This window comes from Triticum aestivum, chromosome 7D, assembly GCF_018294505.1.
Source record: "Triticum aestivum cultivar Chinese Spring chromosome 7D, IWGSC CS RefSeq v2.1, whole genome shotgun sequence".
NCBI classification, from domain to species: domain Eukaryota; kingdom Viridiplantae; phylum Streptophyta; class Magnoliopsida; order Poales; family Poaceae; genus Triticum; species Triticum aestivum.
Window position 1 is genome coordinate 550,009,151 of NC_057814.1, and position 20,042 is coordinate 550,029,192.

Sequence of the window (20,042 nt, forward strand, 5' to 3'; positions counted from 1 at the left end):
TCAACCGTTTTTTTCCTTTTCTGGTTTTCTTTTTTATTCTATTTTTCTAATTTTCCATTTTTAAAATTCCAAATATTTATTATTTTCGGAACGTTCTAAAATTCATGAAAATTTTAAATTCGTAAACATTTGTTGAATCGCCAAAGATTTTTGCAATTTGGGAACTTTTTTTTGAATTCGTTTTTTGATACCAATATTTTGAAATTTCGAACGTTTTTAATTGAAAACTATCTATAAAATTTACACATTTTCCAAATTTGTGAATATTTTTTAAAATCCAAGAATATTTCTAAAATTCGTGAACACTTTTTGGAGTTCGGAATATCATGAACATATTTTGCAATTTCGGCCTTTTTCTAAATTGTGAACGTTTATTAAAGCTCAGATTTTTTTTGAAATGCCAAACATTTTTAAAAGTAGCAAAAAACAGAAAATAAAAACGGAAAGGTGTATATATATTTTTTGCAATATAGACCTGTTAATCAAAATATATACATTTTTAAAAGTAGCAAAAAACAGAATTTTTTGCAATAGGTATTCTTGGTCCATCATGCTATTTTCAAAAAACTCCCTCATGTTCCTGTTAATCAGCCCGTAGTCCACTTTTAAGTCAGATTTTCTCTTTTTTCAGAAAAAAAAACTGATATTTCTGGTAATCAATCTGCATGCCAATTTTAACTCATGTTTTTTCTTTTGTAGGAAACCCCATGATATTTGGGTTAATCTCATAATATATATCAAAAATCTTTTTAAATTCCATATCTTTTAAACCATAATTCCAAATTTAACATGTTAAATATGTAATTTGATCAGAAAAATCTGCAAAAGTTGAGTATGATGTTATTTTACATGTTAACCATTTTAAAAATTCTATTTAAGGTGCAACCTCAATCAATAGTGCATGATCAATATTTCTTTCATATTGGTGCCGATCCGGATCAAAAATGAACACCTTAGCAAAACCAGGATGAGAAGCGAAAAAACATCTATAACCATGCATGCATACCTCGCCAAAACAACACACAAAAAAGCAGAATTATCATCTTATGCCAAGAGAGTGACGCCTTAGAATTGGCAATATTCAAACGTTGTGATTGTGTCACCCCTGAGGCCACCGTCGACGAGGGTGGGAAGGAGGATAAGTGGTACTCCCTTCATCTCAGTTTACAAGGCTTGCACGTGTATCTAGGTCGTCAATTTAACTTATATAAAATAAATTGTTTAACAAAAAAATTATATCATTAGAAAATAGAATATCTAAAGTTTCTAATGATATTTTTTTTGTAATGTATGCCTCTTATTAAGTTGGTCAAATTAACGACCTAGGTACACGTGCAAGACTTGTAAACTGAGATGGAGGGAGTAACACGGATTGGGATGCCATGTGTTGAAATAAAGAGCGTGGACGTATTGGAGTATGGAGTCATAATTATTAGGCTAGGGGAGTGTGTTATTAAAGCACAAACAAGACCGCCCGCACATGGACAGTCCAGAAGCACGCGCGGGGGGGGGGGGGGGGGTGCGGATCTCTACTTCAGTGAATCGACTGGAACTGCAAGCTTGGCATCACGGTTGGAGGCTACTTCGGTGATGGCCGTCGTATCCCCAAGGAATGTTCACTGAATCCTTCGAACTCGGTTTTGATTTCATTGAGAAATGGGATCGGGGCGAGGCCCTCTTTGTCTTAACAAATACTCCCTCCTTTTCAAAATAGATGACCCAACTTTATACTAACTTTAGTACAAAGTTGAGTCATCTATTTTGGAACGGAGGGAGTAGTAAACGCATGAATGTACATTAGCTATCCATAACATGAAAAAAAGTGAGCAAGAAACAGTTCACAAATAGAACTAAGAACACATGCAAAGAACTAAGTTCACATCCGAGAAACTTGCAATAGCATGTTAAATGTCTTGCAAAAAAAAAATGACAAAGATCCTCTCATCACTATCACAGTATCGCTAGTGTATATGTACTTTTATAGTGCCAATATCCAATTCTAAGCTCGAGCTCATCTGCACCTGCTTAAGAAAAAATTCATGAATTTAAAAAAAAAATCTAATTTTTGTGTGCAAGGTAGATAATTTGGTACGTGAGGTGCGCTCCAAATTTCAGAGCATTTGGACATTTTAGTAGCTCTCAGCAAAAAAGATAAATTGGGTTAGAATAATACACTATTTAACACACTCAAAATTTGTCTTTTTTGCCAAGAGCTACTCAGATGTGCAAATGATTTGAAATTTAGAGCGGACATCACGCACCAAATTATCTACCATGCCAAAAAATTGGAATTTTTGAAAATTTTTAGTATTTGTTTTGATTTTTTTATTGAGCGATGATCCTGGAAGCCAAAACGCCTCACTCTAAAAACGGGGGCATAGTATATTAGTACATGAGATTCATCTGTACAACGAAGATAGTCACGTGCTCGACTTGTTCGTCCATAAATTGAAATTATTCATCAATAAGTACAAAGGACCCTACAAGTTAAAACTGTCCGAAAAAATAAGTCCGCAGTGAGGAAACAGGAAATAATTCTGAATACTATTGAAAATTCCCAGCGGCGATGATTGGTCTCTCAAATCCATGCAATCTTCAACATATGAAAAGTAGGAGGATCAGAATGTACAGACAGATGATTTACAAAAGATGGAAAAACCTGTCAACAAATACACGCCGTACTAAATTTCACCGCTCCAAGGCAGCCTGCATATGCCGCATTCCACACCATTAAGGTCGCTAGAGTGTGCGAGTCCATTCCAGTCTTCTGAACCACGAGTTGAACATGTGGAGCTTTGGGAGTTAAGGTCCGCACATCTGTGTACGTGGACTATCTACCTTCAAGAAACCGAGTACCTGCAACCAACAACCAGCATACCAGCTCGTCAACTTGATATGTATAACTCAAAACTTGATGCAAAAAAAAAAAAAAAAAAAACCTTTATGCTCAATTTGCACTTGCAAATGGCAGATATGTATAACTCACTCACCGGTTTCATACAAGGCCGTGAGCTTGCCCTGTGGTGAATGCACATGAATGCAACTGTTGGGGAGCGTGTTCCTCTCTGAGTCATCTGCAATGTCATGAGAAGGATCCACTAGCTCTTTCATGTTGTTCAGCGGTTTTGCCTATGCAGTTGACCAAGAATGGACTTACAATTCAAGAAGCAACAATCCATATGAAAACACAGAAATCTTCTCATTATGATCCCATGCATGCAAGTACTCTGGAGCCATATGCCTGTATTAAGTGTGTAAAGTTACAGTTAAAACAACAATCACATTACTGTTTTGGTCTTCTGGCTAATATGGCATTATCACTAGGCTATCATAATTCAATGGGGAACTCGACACGATTTTTCAAAAAGCCACTCCGCAAGCCCAAAATCAGAGATCCGCACAAGGGAGCAAACATGCTGAACTTGACATCCCTAGAAATCACAGAACAGTGTGACAGACGACCAAGACATACCTGAGATTGATACTCTTCAGTTAAGAGCATGAAGTCTTGGCACCTCTGAATTAGGCATCAATGTAAAGCCTTCACGTAGGTTACACAGTCATCCAGAGATTCCAATTTCCAAGTGCAATGACTGAACCCAACCTTTCACTTGAGGGTGCTCTTTGCACTTGATCGGCTAAACAGCATTTCATCACTAGACTAATAACACCTCAAGTTATACTCTCGTACCTATTTGATTTAGAAAAATGGTGATGCTTCAGACCATGCAGGTGTTATTAACCATGGTAGGATAGGGGGGCTAAGGCCTATTTGAGATAGCCCTGGAACCAGGTGGCATGATGGCAGGCCCACTGGCACCACAAGGGCAGAGAGGAAGGAGACTAGGAATATATTGATTTACCACGCTTAATGAAAATCTATATAATCATGCATATGTTCAGATTTCTAGTTCATGGTCCAGATGCAACTTGTGCTGCAATTTACTCTTAGGAGTTAAAGTACTGAACTAGTTGTCACTTTGCCAAGTATCTCAGAGAGAGAGAGAGAGAGAGAGAGAGAGAGTATTTGAGTTCAAATGAGTGCCTGTCTTGTAGAACGTGTTACCGCATCAAACTATCGTGTTTCGTTTTGTCAAAGTCTCGCCACGGACGATGAATGATGTCTCCAGTGGCGGAGGCAGAAAATTTGGATTAGGGGGGTCAAGTGCCGTTGAAATAGGTTGGGGAGGGCCAGTCCATAGGAAAATGGATGTTCAATAGTAAAAAATCTCTAATTCAGCACTATTCATCAGTAATTTAGTAGCAAAATCATGATGTGTGTGTGGGGGGGGGGGGGGGGGGGGGCTGCTGGCATCCCCCTGTCTCCGCCACTGGATGTCTCAATGTGGCAAAATGCAATCCAAACCACTGTTCTTTGTTGGCCAAGATTTGAAAGTATATAAAACATAGCTAAACAACAAGAAATCCTACTCCATTCACAAATGTATGATCTTCATTTACAGTCTCTGATGCAGGACTATGACTATAATTTCTGAACATAACATGTTTTATAGAAAACAATAAGCGTGGACAACGTAAAATAATTATGCAAAATGAATAAATTGTACTTCCTCACATATTAGTCATCAAGATTTCTAAAGGTTGACTCTATGCACCCCACAGTGGCATACATTCGAGGACAAAGGTAGTAGTAAACAAGTCTATCTACATATCTATTTTTTACAAAATAAGTCTGTACCTATCCAATAATTTTTAAGTTTAATTCTTTCAAGTTGATACATTATTTCGCACCACACTAAATGCTCTGATAAGAATCACTACATAAATAGGAGTCATAGAGGTAGACTGTTTTATATCATTCAAAAATAAACTTCTCCAATGTAAAAAGAACTGTATGGCATCTATACCACCAAAATATGGCAATCAAACAATGACAGGTATAATTGATTACCCCCAAAGTAAAGCAAGCAATGAGACTCCATAAGCCATAGGTTTGGGTGAGCCTGACACTGACTATCTGCATAAAAGGGAAGGACGATGCTTCTGTAACATCAACATAAGAAGGTAACCAAATGCATAGTAAAGCAAACGTATCACATAGAATGGAGAAGCCATGCAGTACATACCTCCCAACTGCGTGACGAGAAAGTGCCTTTGGTTTGAATATGAATTGGTATGATAATCCTGTTTCTGACAAACAGATCTGCTTGAGCAACATGTATTGGCATTTAGCTGATCAAACGGCATCCTAACTGGATGTTGCTCATCTCAAGTCAGTCATGTAAAACGCGGTGCTGCATGCAATCTGCACATGTGCCTCGCTTATATCAAAATTGCACATGTCTTCCTGGCAAAAAAAAAGGAAGGGATTACCTTTTAGTTAGTTGATGCCTTGATCGAAGTTTTGTACTGTACAACTTTCTCAACAAAGTATCTGCTTTACTGGATCATATTTGCTAAATCGTGACAAGTCTAGCAACCATTATATTCTGCAGGTTTATAAAAGATCAATTATGCCATGAAGGGGTGGAGCTTTCAGCAGATTCAAAACCATACAGAGCCATGTGACATGGTTGGTTTCTAGGGTGAAGGATGATACAGGTTATGATTTGAAAACAACGTGACAATTTGTAGGCAAGATTTTCATGGAACGGAAAATCAAGAAAGGAAGGTGTACTGATGGGCAGAAAATTGTCTCTACTAAATTTTAGCAATAACGTGTTTGGATAAATATATAGTACTCCCTCTGTCCCAGAATAAGTGTCTTAACCTTAGTACAACTTTGTACTAAAGTTAGTACAAAGTTAAGACACCTAATTTGGGACGGAGGGAGTACTCCACATGATTTGTGTGGACACTTACCATTGGACTGAAAGTTACAGACTAAATGTATGGCCAATGAAACACACCATCTATTAGCATGAACATATCAGTCAAGCTGACTCAAAGAGCTTCTCCTTGGAGTTCACCAACCAGACTGCCAGATGCCTCATGCAAGCCATTGGTCACCATAGCATGTGTCTGAGAACTAATGGAACAGTGTTTATTCTCCATGGTAGACAGCATCTGAGAACATATATCAACATAACCACCTTTGAGCAAACCATCATTTAGAATTTTCCATGCAACTTCATCATGATTATAGCCCAGTTCAAGCAAGTCACAGAACAGTGATTTAGCCTTCTCAAATTCTCCCTCGTTACAAAGTCCCAGTATAAGAAGCTGGTATGATTCAAGATGAGGCTGAAACCTGTGTTGTATCATGTTGTGCACAAATGAAGAGGCCTTCTCAAAGGACTTGGTATCACAACAGCACTTGATAAGTAATTTGTATATCTCTTCATTAGGTGGTATATCTTTACTGCACATATGATCAAAAAGAACACATGCTTCTTCAATGCGGTTGGCTTTGCAGAATCCTGCAATGAGAGAACTGTATGTCGTTATTGTGGGATTCAGACCATGTTTTGACATCCTTTCAAGAAACTGCCAAACAGTATCCAACTCTACGAAGTTCCACATGCCAGAGGTGTCTACATAACGGAAATTAAAATTCTCTTTTAGAAGATGCTTGAGCAGAATGCAGTAGGTCGCATAATCTGGCTCACATGATGCATCCACCATGCGCTTCAGAGTATGAAATGCGCGATCAATATATCCCATATTCCCACAGCCATCAATGAATGTGTTGTAGGTCACTGCATCACGGGCAACACCTTCTCTCTCCATTTCCACAATTAAGTTCTCAGCCTCCTCCACTCGACCTTCCTTGCAGTATGAGTTAATGAATACAGTATATGTGGTTGCACTTGGCTTGTGACCTGATGAAACCATTTCATCGTACATCCTTTTAGCATGGTCATGCTTCCCTTCTCTGAGCATTTCGTTGATTAGAGTTGTATAAGCAAAAATGGTACATTTTATTCCCCTTTGAGTCATTTGATCCAGTATCGGCAAAGCTTCCTGCAGCTTCTTTTCTTTGCATAAAGCATGCAGCAGTACACTATACGTGTATGAATCTGGTGTGCAACCCTCACCAATCATGCTGTCTATGAGGGTGGCGGCAATGTCACTTTTGCCTGCCTTGCTGAAACCATCAATTAAAATAGTATAGAGTACCTTAGTTAGGGCTATTCCTTTTCTAACAAGAAATGAATAAGCTTCTTCAGCCCTTCCAGCTTTGCACAGTGCACCAGTTAAGACGCTGTATAATTGGTCATCGGGTGTCAGACCATTCTGCTCCATCATTTCAAGTAACCTGAAAGCATTCTCAAATTCATGCTGATTGCACTGGCCTTGAACCAAAGTGGTATAGGTGATAACATCAGGAGTTATTCCATCTTTTTGCATTTTAGTTATCAGCGCCATTGCATTGTGAAGTTTCTTATCCTGAATTAACCCATACATCAGAGAGTTGTAGGTCCATGTATTTGGCTGGCAATCATCGCGTTCCATCATTTTCAAGACCTCTAGTGCGAAATCAACCTTCCCGATCTTGCAAAAGCCATCAATTACAGATGTGTAGGTGAACACATTTGGAACCAAACCAGTTGCCGGAATTTCAGCTAACAACTCCTTCGCCTCTTTTAACCTATCCTTCTTAATGAGGCTATTGATCAACTTCCCATACACATGTATATCAAGTTTACACTTACTCAGCATCATATTATTTTTCACCCTGAGTGCATCATCAATCCTTTCAGCTTTGCAGTACCCATCGATCAGGATAGTGAATGTGACAACCGTAGGTGTAAAACCTCCTTTAACAGCACTATCCAGCAATTGCTCAGCTTCATCCATCTTCCCATCACAGAGGCCATGAATCAAAGTGCTGTATGTCCAATCATTCGGGTGGCACCCATTTCCTTCCATCAGCTCCTTAATCCCCAATGCATCCTGCATCCTTCCTGCCTTACAGTACCCTACAATCATTGCATTATATGCCATAACACTTGGAGCAACACCTCCCCGAGACATCTCATCAAGCAACATCCTGGCGTCAGCAACCCTGCCCTCCTTACATAGGCCGCCGATCAGGAATTTGTATGTGTGTGAATTCGGGGAGCACCCATCACCCCTCATCATCAAAAACAGCACAAGCGCCTCCCTTACACGCCGCGCCTCACACAGACCCTGAATCAAAATGGTGTAGGAGTACTCATTTCTCTGGCAGCCGACCAGCGGCATCATCAGCAACAGCCAGCAGGCCCGCCTCAGGTTGCCCGTCCGGCAGTAACCCAGCACCAGCGCGTTACACGTGAACGTGTCCGGCTCCAGCCCGCACTCCAGCAACAGCTTGAAGTACCGGTGCGCCTTGGGGAGGTCGCCCTCCTTGCAGTAGGACTTAATCATGGCGTTGTACGTCTTGGTGTCCGGCAGCAGCCCGTCCCCGACGAGCTGCGAGTAGACCCGCTCCATCTCCCCCGTCATGTCGAAGCGCGCGAGCGACCTGAGCGCGAAGTTGTAGCAGGCCGGGGACAGCGCGTGGCGCGCGGCACCGGTTCGGCAGATTGCCCGCAGGGCGTCGGCGGAGGCGCGCGCGTCCTCGGCGCTCCGCGCGCAGCCGAACATGGAGAAGACGAGCTGCTCGTAGCGCGCGGGGGCCCGCCAGCGCGAGAGGAGGTGGAGGAGCGCGGCGTGGGAGGCGGCCGTGTGGCGGAAGCCCTGGCGGCGCGCGACCCAGTCGAAGAAGGCGAGCGCCGTGCCCGGGTCGGGGGCGGCCGAGGGGGCGCGGAAGAGGTCGGCGACGAGGGCCGGCGTGACGGAGGGCGCCAGGCGCTTGTAGGCCCGGCCCTTGTTCCAGCGGCGCGTGGAGAGGACGCGGCCGAGCTCCGCGACGAGGTACGGGGTGGAGGTGGATGGGGATGGGGATGGGGGCGCGGATGCGGCGACCGCGGCGGCGGCGCGCTGGGAGAGGGGCGGGAGGCGGCGCATGGCGGCGGGGTTTAGGGTTTTGCGGCGGCGGGAGCGTGTGAGGGGGTTAGTGGGGGTTTAGCCGCGCGCCGGCGCGGAGGGGGAAGGGGGCGGCCGTGCTTCGCTGGTTTTTCTTTCTTTTTCCCCAATCCACTCTGGTCTGGTGTCTGGTCCGTTCGGCGCGACCCGAACCGGACTCCCCGCTTAGTGCAGGCGCGGCGCGCTGATCTGCGCCGTTGCCTGGATCCGACGGCCCGCACGCTCCCGCCTCCGCCCCCAGCCAAAAAATTCCCCACTCCCTCTCCCCTCCGACCTTCCGGTCCGACTCCGGCCGCCGTGCGGCCCCTTCTCGGCGCCCGCTCGAGCTCCGAGTCGCCCTCCGCAACCGGAGCCCTTTTGCCAACTTATACGAACCGCACCGTCCGTACGTGCTACACGCCTACACGGCACGCCGTCCGTCCTCCGCCGGCGTCTCTCTCCGCCCGATTTCAGGTACAGGATTCTGGTCAACATCCAGCTTCTGTGTTTGGCGTTGCTTCGGGAATCGTTAGAGTTAGAGCTGCTTGCTCCATTGCAGCCAAATCGGATTCCTTTTACACCTCCTTGCAAAGTTACAAGTATAATCTGGGTAACATGAATTTGATTTTTGACTTTTGCACAGCGATACTAGTAACCAATTCCTCACAGATTATGGAGGTTTGCAGGATTATCAGATTCATAATAAGAGTTCCCTGAATCACAAGAGACTCTCTAGTATAGGTTTACCACCATATCAATATAAACCCTGTACTCCACTGATGCTCTAATAAGTCCACATTGCTTCTGTCAGATATTGGCAATGGAATCGCGTAAATAGCATAAAACTACTACTTTACGGGTTAGGGTTCCAAAAAATACCGGTTTTTAATTTTTCTCAAAAAACTACCAAACGCGCGGTCGGCTGTTTCAAAAAAAACCCAAATGACCGTTGTTTAAAAATAAAACCTATTTATGACAGGTCGGGCCCGCACCTAAATGAACCGTCTGTTTGACCGTTTGTTTGACCGTTAACTGACATGTGGGGGCCACCTGTGAGTGTCTCTCCCCATTTTCTTCTCCTCTCTAGCAATCTTCTTCTCCTCTCTCTCACCTACGCCGAAGCACACCAGAGACCATGGCCGCCGGCCCACGCCGCCGCGCAGAGCCATGTTCGTCGCCTCCTTCCGCACTGAGGCCCGCCACGCCGCCGCCACCTCCAATCGGCGCCGCGGGATAGAGCACATCGAGCCCCGCCTCCGCGCCGAGGCCGGCCATGCTGCCACCACCTCCAGTCGGTGCCACCGGACGGAGCTGGTCGAGCTGCTCCACCCACCTCGAGCCAGCGCGAGGAAGAGGGAAGGGAGAGAGGCCGCGTGGCGAGGAGCTCACGGCGGTTACCGGCGCGGCTCGCCGGCTAGAGGAGGCGGTGGCCGGCAAGGAGCTTCGCCTGGACCCTCGCCCGCCTGGAGAAGCCCCGCCTTCGCGCCCTTCCGCCTGGCCCGCGACCTGGCATGCGACCTTGCCGAGCCGTCTCCTTCCCTGACCCGCGACCTGGCCGCCGACGAGAGCTCCACACGATAGCTGATGGCGGGCGAGCATGGTTGCGGGCGCCCCGCTCGTCTCGATCTGGAGCACAGCCACGGGAAGGACCCGATTGCCTTTTTAATTTTTTTGCAGGGACCTGATTGCTTTTTAAAAATATTTACAAGGGCTGATTGCTTTTTTAAAATTATTAGATTATGATGAAGAAACACAGACATGTGGGACCCATATGTCAGTTAACGGTCAAACAAACGGTTTGTTTAGGTGCGGCCCGACCTGTCATAAATAGGTTTAATTGTTAAACAACGGTCATTTGGGGTTTTTTGAAACAGTCGACCACGTGTTTGGTAGTTTTTTGAGAAAAAATAGAAACCGGTAGTTTTTTGCAACACTAGCCTGTAAAGTAGTAGTTTTATGCTATTTACTCAATGGAATCAGATTCTGTCAACAGAGATGACCCGTCTGAAGAGGCGAGGGTGCTGCCATTGGCTCTGTTTGCCATGGAACACAACAGCAAGAAGCGGCTGCTGTTCGATGTTTCCAGCGGAAACATCTGCGGGATAACCAGCGCGCTGTTTCCAGACGCCTTTGTCGAATTCGAGAGCTGCGGCTGGCTTCTCATGGTCCGACACAAGCCATTCCACTTCCAAGAGCAGGTCGTCTTCCTAGTCCACCCTAGCACCGGCAGGCGGATCGACATGCCGGTGCTTCGCTCCCCCGACAAGTGCTACTTCGTTTTCTACGCTGATCCTCGTCGCGGAAGTGGGGCTCCCCTGGTTGTTGCGTGCGTCCAGATCATGAGCGTCGTTCCGACCGTCCATGTCGCGTGCCCTGGAGACGTGTACTGGTGCGTCCACAAGCATACCTGCCAACTGCGCCTGTCGGAAGCAATGTGCAAATCCTTCCACAACACTTTGATCATGGACGTGGCACTGGTCGGGACACAGGCCGTCTGCGCCGAATTTCTCGGGCAGATCCTGATCTTCGACATCACAGAAATGGCCTGGAGAGCGGCCTCTTGTCCAGAGTGGAGCATACAAGACGCCCACTACCTTGTTGCGTCCATTGGGAAAGTTGTGATTGTATCGTGTCCCCGTGCGAGTGCTTTCAAGTTCTTGCAGCTGGACATGGAAGCGCTGGCGTGGTCGCCCCTCGATGACCAGGAGCTTGAGGACACCAGCTGGTTTCTTTCCCAGGGCCAGTCCATCCGTGTGAAGGAGGAAGGCAGGAGGAAAGTCTACACTTTCCATCCAAGAGGACGTGGTAACTTAGCGACAGAGAGCTCGGATGGATGGACAATAACATCAGGGCCTGCCACATTGAAGACCATCACAAATATTTATGCATCTATATCTATATCTATATCTATATCTATACTACTATTAAAAGAGTAAATATAACCCCCCTCTAAAGCCACACAGCGAAGTGTACACAAAAGTACCGGAGACGTTAGATCAATCAAACTAAATTACATCCAAAGTCTGCCACACAAACTAACGCTTCAGATTAAATGTTCTGCCAGGCAGACCACCCCACGCACGTCCTGCCCCTCCGCACATCACGCCGCTAAACGCATTTGAACCCAACAAATTATCCACTGCCCCAATGGCGCCCCTGCCTTTCTTCCCCACCGCTATGCTCCCCTCTCCCCACGGACGCCTCCCAGCCTCTGCCGCCGCCCCGCGCGACGGACGCCATCCCTCCCCTATTTCCCTCTTCACCTCCACGGCCACGCCGCGTCGCCGCCCGAGCCCCACTACGGTCGCTATGATCCGCCGCGCCGCCCCACACCCGAAGCTGCAGTCGAGATGCATCTGAGCGATAACGAGGGGATCGAGGGCGTGCGGTTCGCGGTGACTGGCGGGCAGGGCTTCGTCGGCGCCGCGCTATGCCTAGAGTTGATCCGCCGCGGCGCCCTGGAGGTCTGCTCCCTCGACGGCTCGACCTGCGCGATTCCTCCTCTTGGTCCCAGCAGCTCCTCGACGCCAGTGTCCGCTTCTTCCAAGGTTCTCTCCCTCACTCTCTTTTGCTTAAATTACTGTGGGTTTTTTCTTATGTCGCCATGAGTGGGCGTGAGACTTAAATGAAGCGTCGCAGGGAAGAAGGTAATTTGTTTTTCTGTCCAATGCATTGAAGCTATAATGTACGTGCTTAGTAAATTGTTTAGGGCGGTGTGGGACTTATAATGCCTGCCAAGTGCCAACTTAGTGAATTGATAAACCAGGAATTTTGTGTTTTTTACTTCACTTGATTTTGCACAATTCAGTTATGTGTCCACTGAATGGATTTGACATGACATTTCCTGCAGGCAATGAGGGAAGTAGATGGGCATGGCTGATCTGTTCGTCATGCAGTTATGTGCTATCTTATTCCTTGATACTGAGTGTGAGCCCATGCATGTGCAAGCTATATGTACTCTTAAGCTATTAGTGTTCTCTAACTTATTTCCTACTATTCCTGTATGGTACCACTTTTTCCCTAGCAAGGATATGTGAGCCTATTAACCTTATGTTGTCTGTCAATGTCAGATTTAGAACCCAGCAAAGAAATATGGCAGAAATTTGCATATTAACCTTTCTTGTGCAGGTTTGAGATATAAATGTCACACAGATGCTTCTTTGCCATGAGTGTGTAAACTTAATGAGGCAACATGGTCTTCGGCACAAGAAATACCCATGGACGTGAGTGCGGGCTGCCGCTCCGGCCTCCACTCCTCTGCTTGACCACCGCTGCCACCACGTTGAGGCCCTCGCCACCAAGCGGCATGCTTTCCCGTGAGCTAGCTTCTTCAACACATGTTTCTCTGAATTTCTACAAGCTAAATTAGTACATGCTTCTCTGAACGTTAGCCTGTATTGGATTCTTGTATGTTATGATTTGCCCAATCTGCTCTTCCTACACCCATGGATAGGGACAAAGGGCAGGTACACAAATAGCCAAGAACACAAGGAGACGTGCAGGTCTGCGTTTCTGAGTTATATCTCTTTTAGCACCAGCAATTAAATGGTATGTAGCTGGTCAGGCGTGCTTGCCTAAAATGTACTTTAGTAGTTGCTAGATCCATGCTAGCTTCTATGTTGTTCTTGCAGCCTCAGCTAGCTAATTTTATTTAAAGCAAATGTTGTTCTATCCTTCCAATTACTGTTATTCAGTTCTTCTTTTCTTTTTTCTGTTGTCATTCACAGTACAAATGTTATGAGAATTTCATGAATTTTGTCATATCTTTCTCCCAGTTACCTTAATTTTGTAAATTGTGGTCTAATTCAATTTTGAGTTTGTTTTCAGAAAAGCCTACTTTAAAGCTGTGTAAATCCATTATTTCCTTTGAGTTTGCCGTGGAGGTGAGTTGGGAACCTTTTTTATACTTGGTGGATGCACTGATGTAGTGACGGAGACTTGCCTGAATGTTGTTTTCCTCCGCGCGAAGTGCTTACAATTCTCAAAGGCGTCAACAAGTCCAGGAGGAGATTGACAAGGTGCAGGCAAGATCTCAAGTTCATTGTTGTCTTTTTCTGTTTGAACATTTTCTTATTTGGAGTTGCAGCCGATTTATGGTGTGTCAACCGACTTGGCTTAGGATGTATTGTAGTTGGTTTGGTTGCATCAACCAACAAGTTTTATTATGTATTGCAGTTGGTTTGGTACCATCAGCCGATTGGCCAGTTGGAAAACCAGCGGGGAAAACATGTACTGTGAGCTCCCCTCGCATTCAGAGTTTAGAGCTTGATGAACAATGTTGTGTGAGCTTGTTGATGATCTGCTATTTTTCACAAAATTGGGACATGTCGGATGGTCGATGTGAGGTTCTCTAAGTAAAAAAAAAATCCTCATTTGTCCATTCTAATAGTCTGATGGAATTTTGTTGATAAGAACCTACAGTTTCTTGGGTAAGTTTGGGTTAGGAGTTCCGTATATATGCGCCAAGAAAGTATATAGGGAAATCATGACATGTTTTTTTTGCAGTGCCAACACTGAAATGTAAAGTGTGTCATGCATGACTTTTATATGTGTTTTAGGAATTGGAGGATAGCTCTATAAACAAAATTCCTTATTCTGCACTTCTCTGCTTTGCTTGGCAGGAATTCTTGTTGTAAAGAGCGAAGGCATGGTTTGGTTTGCATGACATTATCTTCAATTGGCTGGAGATATATAAATGTTGATACTTGATTTTCTCACCTGGCATTTTATCACTTCTGTGAAAGACACTCCATTTTCTCATAGTAATAGTTCGTTATTATTGTTGATACATAAATGGATCTTTATTGAATGGTACTTGTATGTGTGTATGGAGAATGGTGATTAACCTTTTAAATAATCTATTATCCAACAAGGTGATTCTAATTTCTGATTAGATTATACTATAACAATATGATTAGCAAAATTTCAAACGGTTGTATATTTGACACATAGTGCAATGGGCCGAAGCCCGCCTGTATATTTTGTTCAAATACTGAAATTCATTTACAGGGGATTATAATCATTTGGGCGCTATGCATTGAGAAAGTGTGCATTTAGATAAGAGACTATATAATTAACGCAAAGATGTGCGATGTTTTTTTCAACAAGAATCTTGATCATGAAGAATGATAATCAAATTATTTGTATGAGTCAAGAAATGCACTTTGTATGAATTTTCAAAAAATTCAAGAAATTTATGTATATTTCGTAAGAGTTTTTCATGTTTGATACGTGCGTTGCACGTGCACGCTTACTAGTATGATTTAGTTGCTGGGACTGTCGAAACGGTTATACCAGCGTCGATCGTCACGGAAGTGAGCTGCTGGGTTCGGCCTAGTACATTCGCTACTTCAAAATAAACCAATATATTGAGTGTAAGTCTCCAAGAAGCTAGTTTACTTTTGCTTTTTTCTCACTCTTTAATAGCATCTTCCTTCTTTTAGTTATAGCAGCTTTGTACTGCTCAACAAATGATGATTAGAGACTAATCTTTATTATTGTTATGAAATCCTCTTGTAAATTTGGTTGTATCATGTATAAGCAATTGATAGCAAGCAGAGTTTGAATGTTCGGAAAAGGAAAAGCTGAGAACCCTCCTTTGGTGTAGTGGTAGAAAGCTCCAAGGTGAGCTGTCCCTGACCTGGGTTCGAGGACTCGTCTTCTATAAGAATAAAGACAGGGGATCCTTTCCCCTCTGTTCTCATCTTTTCTAAGGAAAATACTAAATATCATGAGAAATCTCCATATAATGGTGACTGGGGTAGGTCAGGGTGTACCAGAGCTACCTCCTAGAGACCCAGGGGCCAGGGCATCCGCTCGGCTCATCGATAGGGTGGTGCCACCCCAAGTATTATCACAAATTCTCTATGTTGAATCTGGGTTGTCGGCAAAACATATTAAACTGGGATCTAGTTTTGGTCGCGTTGTTGAGCCGCTCGCTCGACAGCAGCCTCGTAGTGACGCGGGATGGTGTACATCATTCTTGGCCTGGTAGATCATCTGAGGAGCCTCCTCCCCGGGTGGGGTCTGACCTTGCACTTTGGGGCGAGAGCTCGACTTCTCCGCGATATGCTTCGGCGTGGGTCATGTGATGTCTTGCCGCTTCCTGAGCGCGTTGCCGGTATCGGCTCGCGGGCTGTCATGGCGGGCCGGGGGGATCTCCCGCACCGGGGTTCAGGTTTTTCACCCACGTGCGTTTGAAGCTCACATTGTGGTCTGCTGCGGCGTCCAAGTCCTTGATCAGGTTTTGGCCGTGCCCGATTGGTGCCTTCTTGGGTGCCTTCGGATCCTCGTATTGGAGGATCTGCTACCAGAGATCCTCAAGATCTTGAATCTGCCTAAGCAGCTCATTATTGTCTTTGGCCACCTTCCTTGGTAACTAGAGTAGCCTCAGCCGAGCTTCATCGTGGTGAGGGCTACCCAATGATTCGTTCAGTATTTCCTCGTCGTAGGGGCCGACTCGCTTAGCGAGCGAGGTTCCCCCTCTTTGCCACATGTTTTAGCACGTGGTGGACTCTCCCTCTCGGGGTCATAATCGGGGTCGTCCTCGGGGTTGTTACAGTTTGCAATGTTGTTGCCTTTGGTTGTGTCCACCATGTAGCACTCATATGTCGAGGGTGCCTGCCACTTACCCAAGGGCACCGTGGCTGGTGGTCAGCTATCTGCAGAATCACCGACTTCCTCTTCTGCGTCTTCTACCTTCTCGGAGGCTCCTTCGAGGACGTCTGTGAGATCTTCGACGTTGGAGACGATATGGGTGGTTGGTGGGTCGAAAAAATTGACTTCTTCCGATAGTTTCAACATCCGATGTGACATCGAGATTGGGAGAACCGATGTCTGCTACTCCGAATATGGCGAGATGCCAAACCCGTGAAGATCAGCTCTCCGTGCCAGTCCGCGGTGTACTCCATGTCGCTGAATCTTACGACCCTGCCTGAAGAGAAGGCCTCGACCTGGTCAAGGTGGCCAGACGAGTTGGCGATGAGGGCGCCGTTGCCGAAGACGAACAGTTGCCCTGGTAGAAAGGTCATGTCAAAACCGATCTAATGGTTGATCTGAACTTCCATCGAGCCGCAACATTCACCTAGCAGGACCACCACTGTCGGAGCTAAATCGGTCAGATCCCTCGCTAGGATATCCTAGCTAGGTGACTTGGCATGAGGGTAACATGGACAAGGGTTTTACCTAGGTTTGGGCTCTCAAGGAGGAGATAATACCCCACGCCTTGCTCTTGGTTTTACCGCGTTGGAGTGTATACAGAGTACAAAGTACAAGGGATTGTAACGTGTCCTATGGATGTGCCTAGCCCCCAGTTTATATAACACACCAAGGGTCCTAGGCTTACAGAACTCGGCTGGCTACTGTTGGGGAACGTAGTAATTTCAAAATTTTCCTACGCACACACAAGATCATGGTGATGCATAGCAACGAGAGGGGAGAGTGTTGTTCACGTACCCTCGTAGACCGAAAGCGGAAGCGTTAGCACAACGCGGTTGATGTAGTTGTTCGTCTTCACGATCCGACCGATCAAGTACCGAACGCACGACACCTCCGAGTTCAGCACACGTTCAGCTCGATGACGTCCCTCGAACTCCGATCCAGCCGAGCTTTGAGGGAGAGTTCCGTCAGCACGACGGGATGGTGACGATGATGATGTTCTACCGACGCAGGGCTTCGCCTAAGCACCGCTACAATATTATCGAGGTGGATTATGGTGGAGGGGGGCACCGCACACGGCTAAGAGATCAAGAGATCAATTGTTGTGTCTAGGGTGCCCCCTGCCCCCGTATATAAAGGAGCAAGGGGGGAGGTGCGGCCGGCCAGGAGGAGGCGCGCCAGGAGGAGTCCTACTCCCACCGGGAGTAGGACTCCCTCCCTTCCTTGTTGGACTAGGAGAAGGGGGAAAGAGGTGGAGGAGAGGAAGGAAAGGGGGGGCGCCGCCCCCCTCTCCTTGTCCTATTCGGACTAGGGGGAGGGGCGCGCGGCCCTTGCCCTGGTCGCCTCTCCTCCTCTCCACTAAGGCCCACTATGGCCCATTAACCCCCGGGGGGTTCCGGTAACCCCTCCGGTACTCCGGTAAAATCTCGATTTCACCCGGAACACTTCCGATATCCAAATATAGGCTTCCAATATATCAATCTTCATGTCTCGACCATTTCGAGACTCCTCGTCATGTCCGTGATCACATCCGGGACTCCGAACAACCTTCAGTACATCAAAACATATAAACTCATAATATAACTGTCATCGAAACGTTAAGCGTGCTGACCCTACGGGTTCGAGAACTATGTAGACATGACCGAGACACGTCTCCGGTCAATAACCAATAGCGGAACCTGGATGCTCATATTGGCTCCCACATATTCTACGAAGATCTTTATCGGTCAAACCGCATAACAACATACGTTGTTCCCTTTGTCATCAGTATGTTACTTGCCCGAGATTCGATCGTCGGTATCTCAATACCTAGTTCAATCTCGTTACCGGCAAGTCTCTTTACTCGTTCCATAATACATCATCCCGCAACTAACTCATTAGTTACAATGCTTGCAAGGCTTATAGTGATGTGCATTACTGAGTGGGCCCAGAGATACCTCTCCGACAATCGGAGTGACAAATCCTAATCTCGAAATATGCCAACCCAACAAGTACCTTCGGAGACACATGTAGAGCACCTTTATAATCACCCAGTTACGTTGTGACGTTTGGTAGCACACAAAGTGTTCCTCCGGTAAACGGGAGTTGCATAATCTCATAGTCATAGGAACATGTATAAGTCATGAAGAAAGCAATAGCAGAATACTAAACGATCAAGTGCTAAGCTAACGGAATGGGTCAAGTCAATCACATCATTCTCCTAATGATGTGATCCCATTAATCAAATGACAACTCATGTCTATGGCTAGGAAACATAACCATCTTTGATCAACGAGCTAGTCAAGTAGAGGCATACTAGTGACACTCTGTTTGTCTATGTATTCACACAAGTATTATATTTCCGGTTAATACAATTCTAGCATGAATAATAAACATTTATCATGAAATAAGGAAATAAATAATAACTTTATTATTGCCTCTAGGGCATATTTCCTTTAGTCTCCCACTTGCACTAGAGTCAATAATCTAGATCACATCGCCATGTGATTTAACATCAATAGTTCACATCACCATGTGATTAACACCCATAGTTCACATCGTCATGTGACCAACACCCAAAGGGTTTACTAGAGTCAATAATCTAGTTCACATCGCTATGTGATTAACACCCAAAGAGTACTAAGGTGTGATCATGTTTTGCTTGTGAGAGAAGTTTAGTCAACGGGTCTGCCATATTCAGATCCGTATGTATTTTGCAAATTTCTATGTCTACAATGCTCTGCACGGAGCTACTTTAGCTAATTGCTCCCACTTTCAATATGTATCCATATGAAGACTTAGTGTCATCTGGATCAGTGCCAAAACTTGTATCGACGTAACCCTTTTACGACGAACCTTTTGTCACCTCCATAATCGAGAAACATATCCTTATTCCACTAAGGATAATTTTGACCGCTGTCCAGTGATATACTCCTAGATCACTATTGTACTCCCTTGCCAAAATCAGTGCAGGGTGTATAATAGATCTGGTACATAGCATGGCATACTTTATAGAACCTATGGCTGAGGCATAGGGAATGACTTTCATTCTCTTTCTATCTTCTGTCGTGGTCGGGCTTTGAGTCTTACTCAATTTCACACCTTGTAACACAGGAAAGAACTCTTTCTCTGACTGTTCCATTTTGAACTATTTCAAAATCTTGTCAAGGTATGTACTCATTGAAAAAAAAACTTATCAAGTGTCTTGATCTATCTCTATAGATCTTGATGCTCAATATGTAAGCAGCTTCACCGAGGTCTTTCTTTGAAAAACTCATTTCAAACACTCCTTTATGCTTTGCAGAATAATTCTACATTATTTCTGATCAACAATATGTCATTCACATATACTTATCAGAAATGCTGTAGTGCTCCCACTCACTTTCTTGTAAATACAGGCTTCACCGCAAGTCTGTATAAAACTATATGCTTTGATCAACTCATCAAAGCGTATATTCCAACTCCGAGATGTTTGCACCAGTCCATAGATGGATCGCTGGAGCTTGCACATTTTG

The 20,042-nt window shown here is 45.2% G+C and overlaps 2 protein-coding genes and 1 long non-coding RNA gene across 12 annotated transcripts; 2 read left to right on the forward strand and 1 right to left on the reverse strand.

Moving 5' to 3' along the window:
- Positions 1–2,417: 2,417 nt before the first annotated feature.
- LOC123170402 (pentatricopeptide repeat-containing protein At5g65560) lies at positions 2,418–9,035 on the reverse strand. 9 transcript variants are annotated; one of them, XM_044588266.1, is made up of 6 exons: positions 5,824–9,034; positions 5,335–5,450; positions 5,088–5,266; positions 3,473–4,978; positions 2,991–3,241; positions 2,418–2,856 (listed from the first exon to the last, which is right to left on the reverse strand). In XM_044588266.1, the coding sequence occupies exon 1, from the start codon at positions 8,893–8,895 to the stop codon at positions 5,905–5,907; it is 2,991 nt and encodes a 996-aa protein (XP_044444201.1). In that variant the 5' UTR covers positions 8,896–9,034; the 3' UTR covers positions 2,418–2,856; positions 2,991–3,241; positions 3,473–4,978; positions 5,088–5,266; positions 5,335–5,450; positions 5,824–5,904. The 9 variants fall into 9 exon arrangements, with proteins under 9 accessions (XP_044444201.1, XP_044444203.1, XP_044444200.1 ...); XM_044588268.1 differs by lacking the exon at positions 5,335–5,450 and having other exon boundaries at positions 2,991–3,074; positions 3,158–3,241; positions 4,913–4,978; positions 5,088–5,308; positions 5,824–9,032; XM_044588265.1 differs by lacking the exon at positions 5,335–5,450 and having other exon boundaries at positions 2,991–3,129; positions 3,473–3,691; positions 4,913–4,978; positions 5,088–5,308; positions 5,824–9,032.
- Positions 9,036–10,829: 1,794 nt separating this feature from the next.
- Positions 10,830–11,981, forward strand: LOC123170403 (uncharacterized). Its single transcript, XM_044588269.1, has one exon. It carries the CDS (start codon positions 10,863–10,865, stop codon positions 11,826–11,828), a length of 966 nt encoding a protein of 321 aa, XP_044444204.1. The 5' UTR covers positions 10,830–10,862; the 3' UTR covers positions 11,829–11,981.
- Positions 11,982–11,986: 5 nt separating this feature from the next.
- On the forward strand, positions 11,987–14,785 carry LOC123170404 (uncharacterized). Of its 2 annotated transcripts, none has more exons than XR_006485207.1 (3): positions 11,987–13,910; positions 14,068–14,126; positions 14,514–14,785. It is a non-coding gene; the product is annotated as an uncharacterized lncRNA (long non-coding RNA). The 2 variants fall into 2 exon arrangements; XR_006485206.1 differs by having other exon boundaries at positions 14,068–14,121.
- Positions 14,786–20,042: the final 5,257 nt, after the last annotated feature.

Bases quoted from the DNA above. Each gene is read 5' to 3' on its own strand.
- LOC123170402 (XM_044588267.1), bottom strand. From the start codon at position 8,895: ATGCGCCGCCTCCCGCCCCTCTCCCAGCGCGCCGCCGCCGCGGTCGCC.
- LOC123170403 (XM_044588269.1), top strand. From the start codon at position 10,863: ATGGAATCAGATTCTGTCAACAGAGATGACCCGTCTGAAGAGGCGAGG.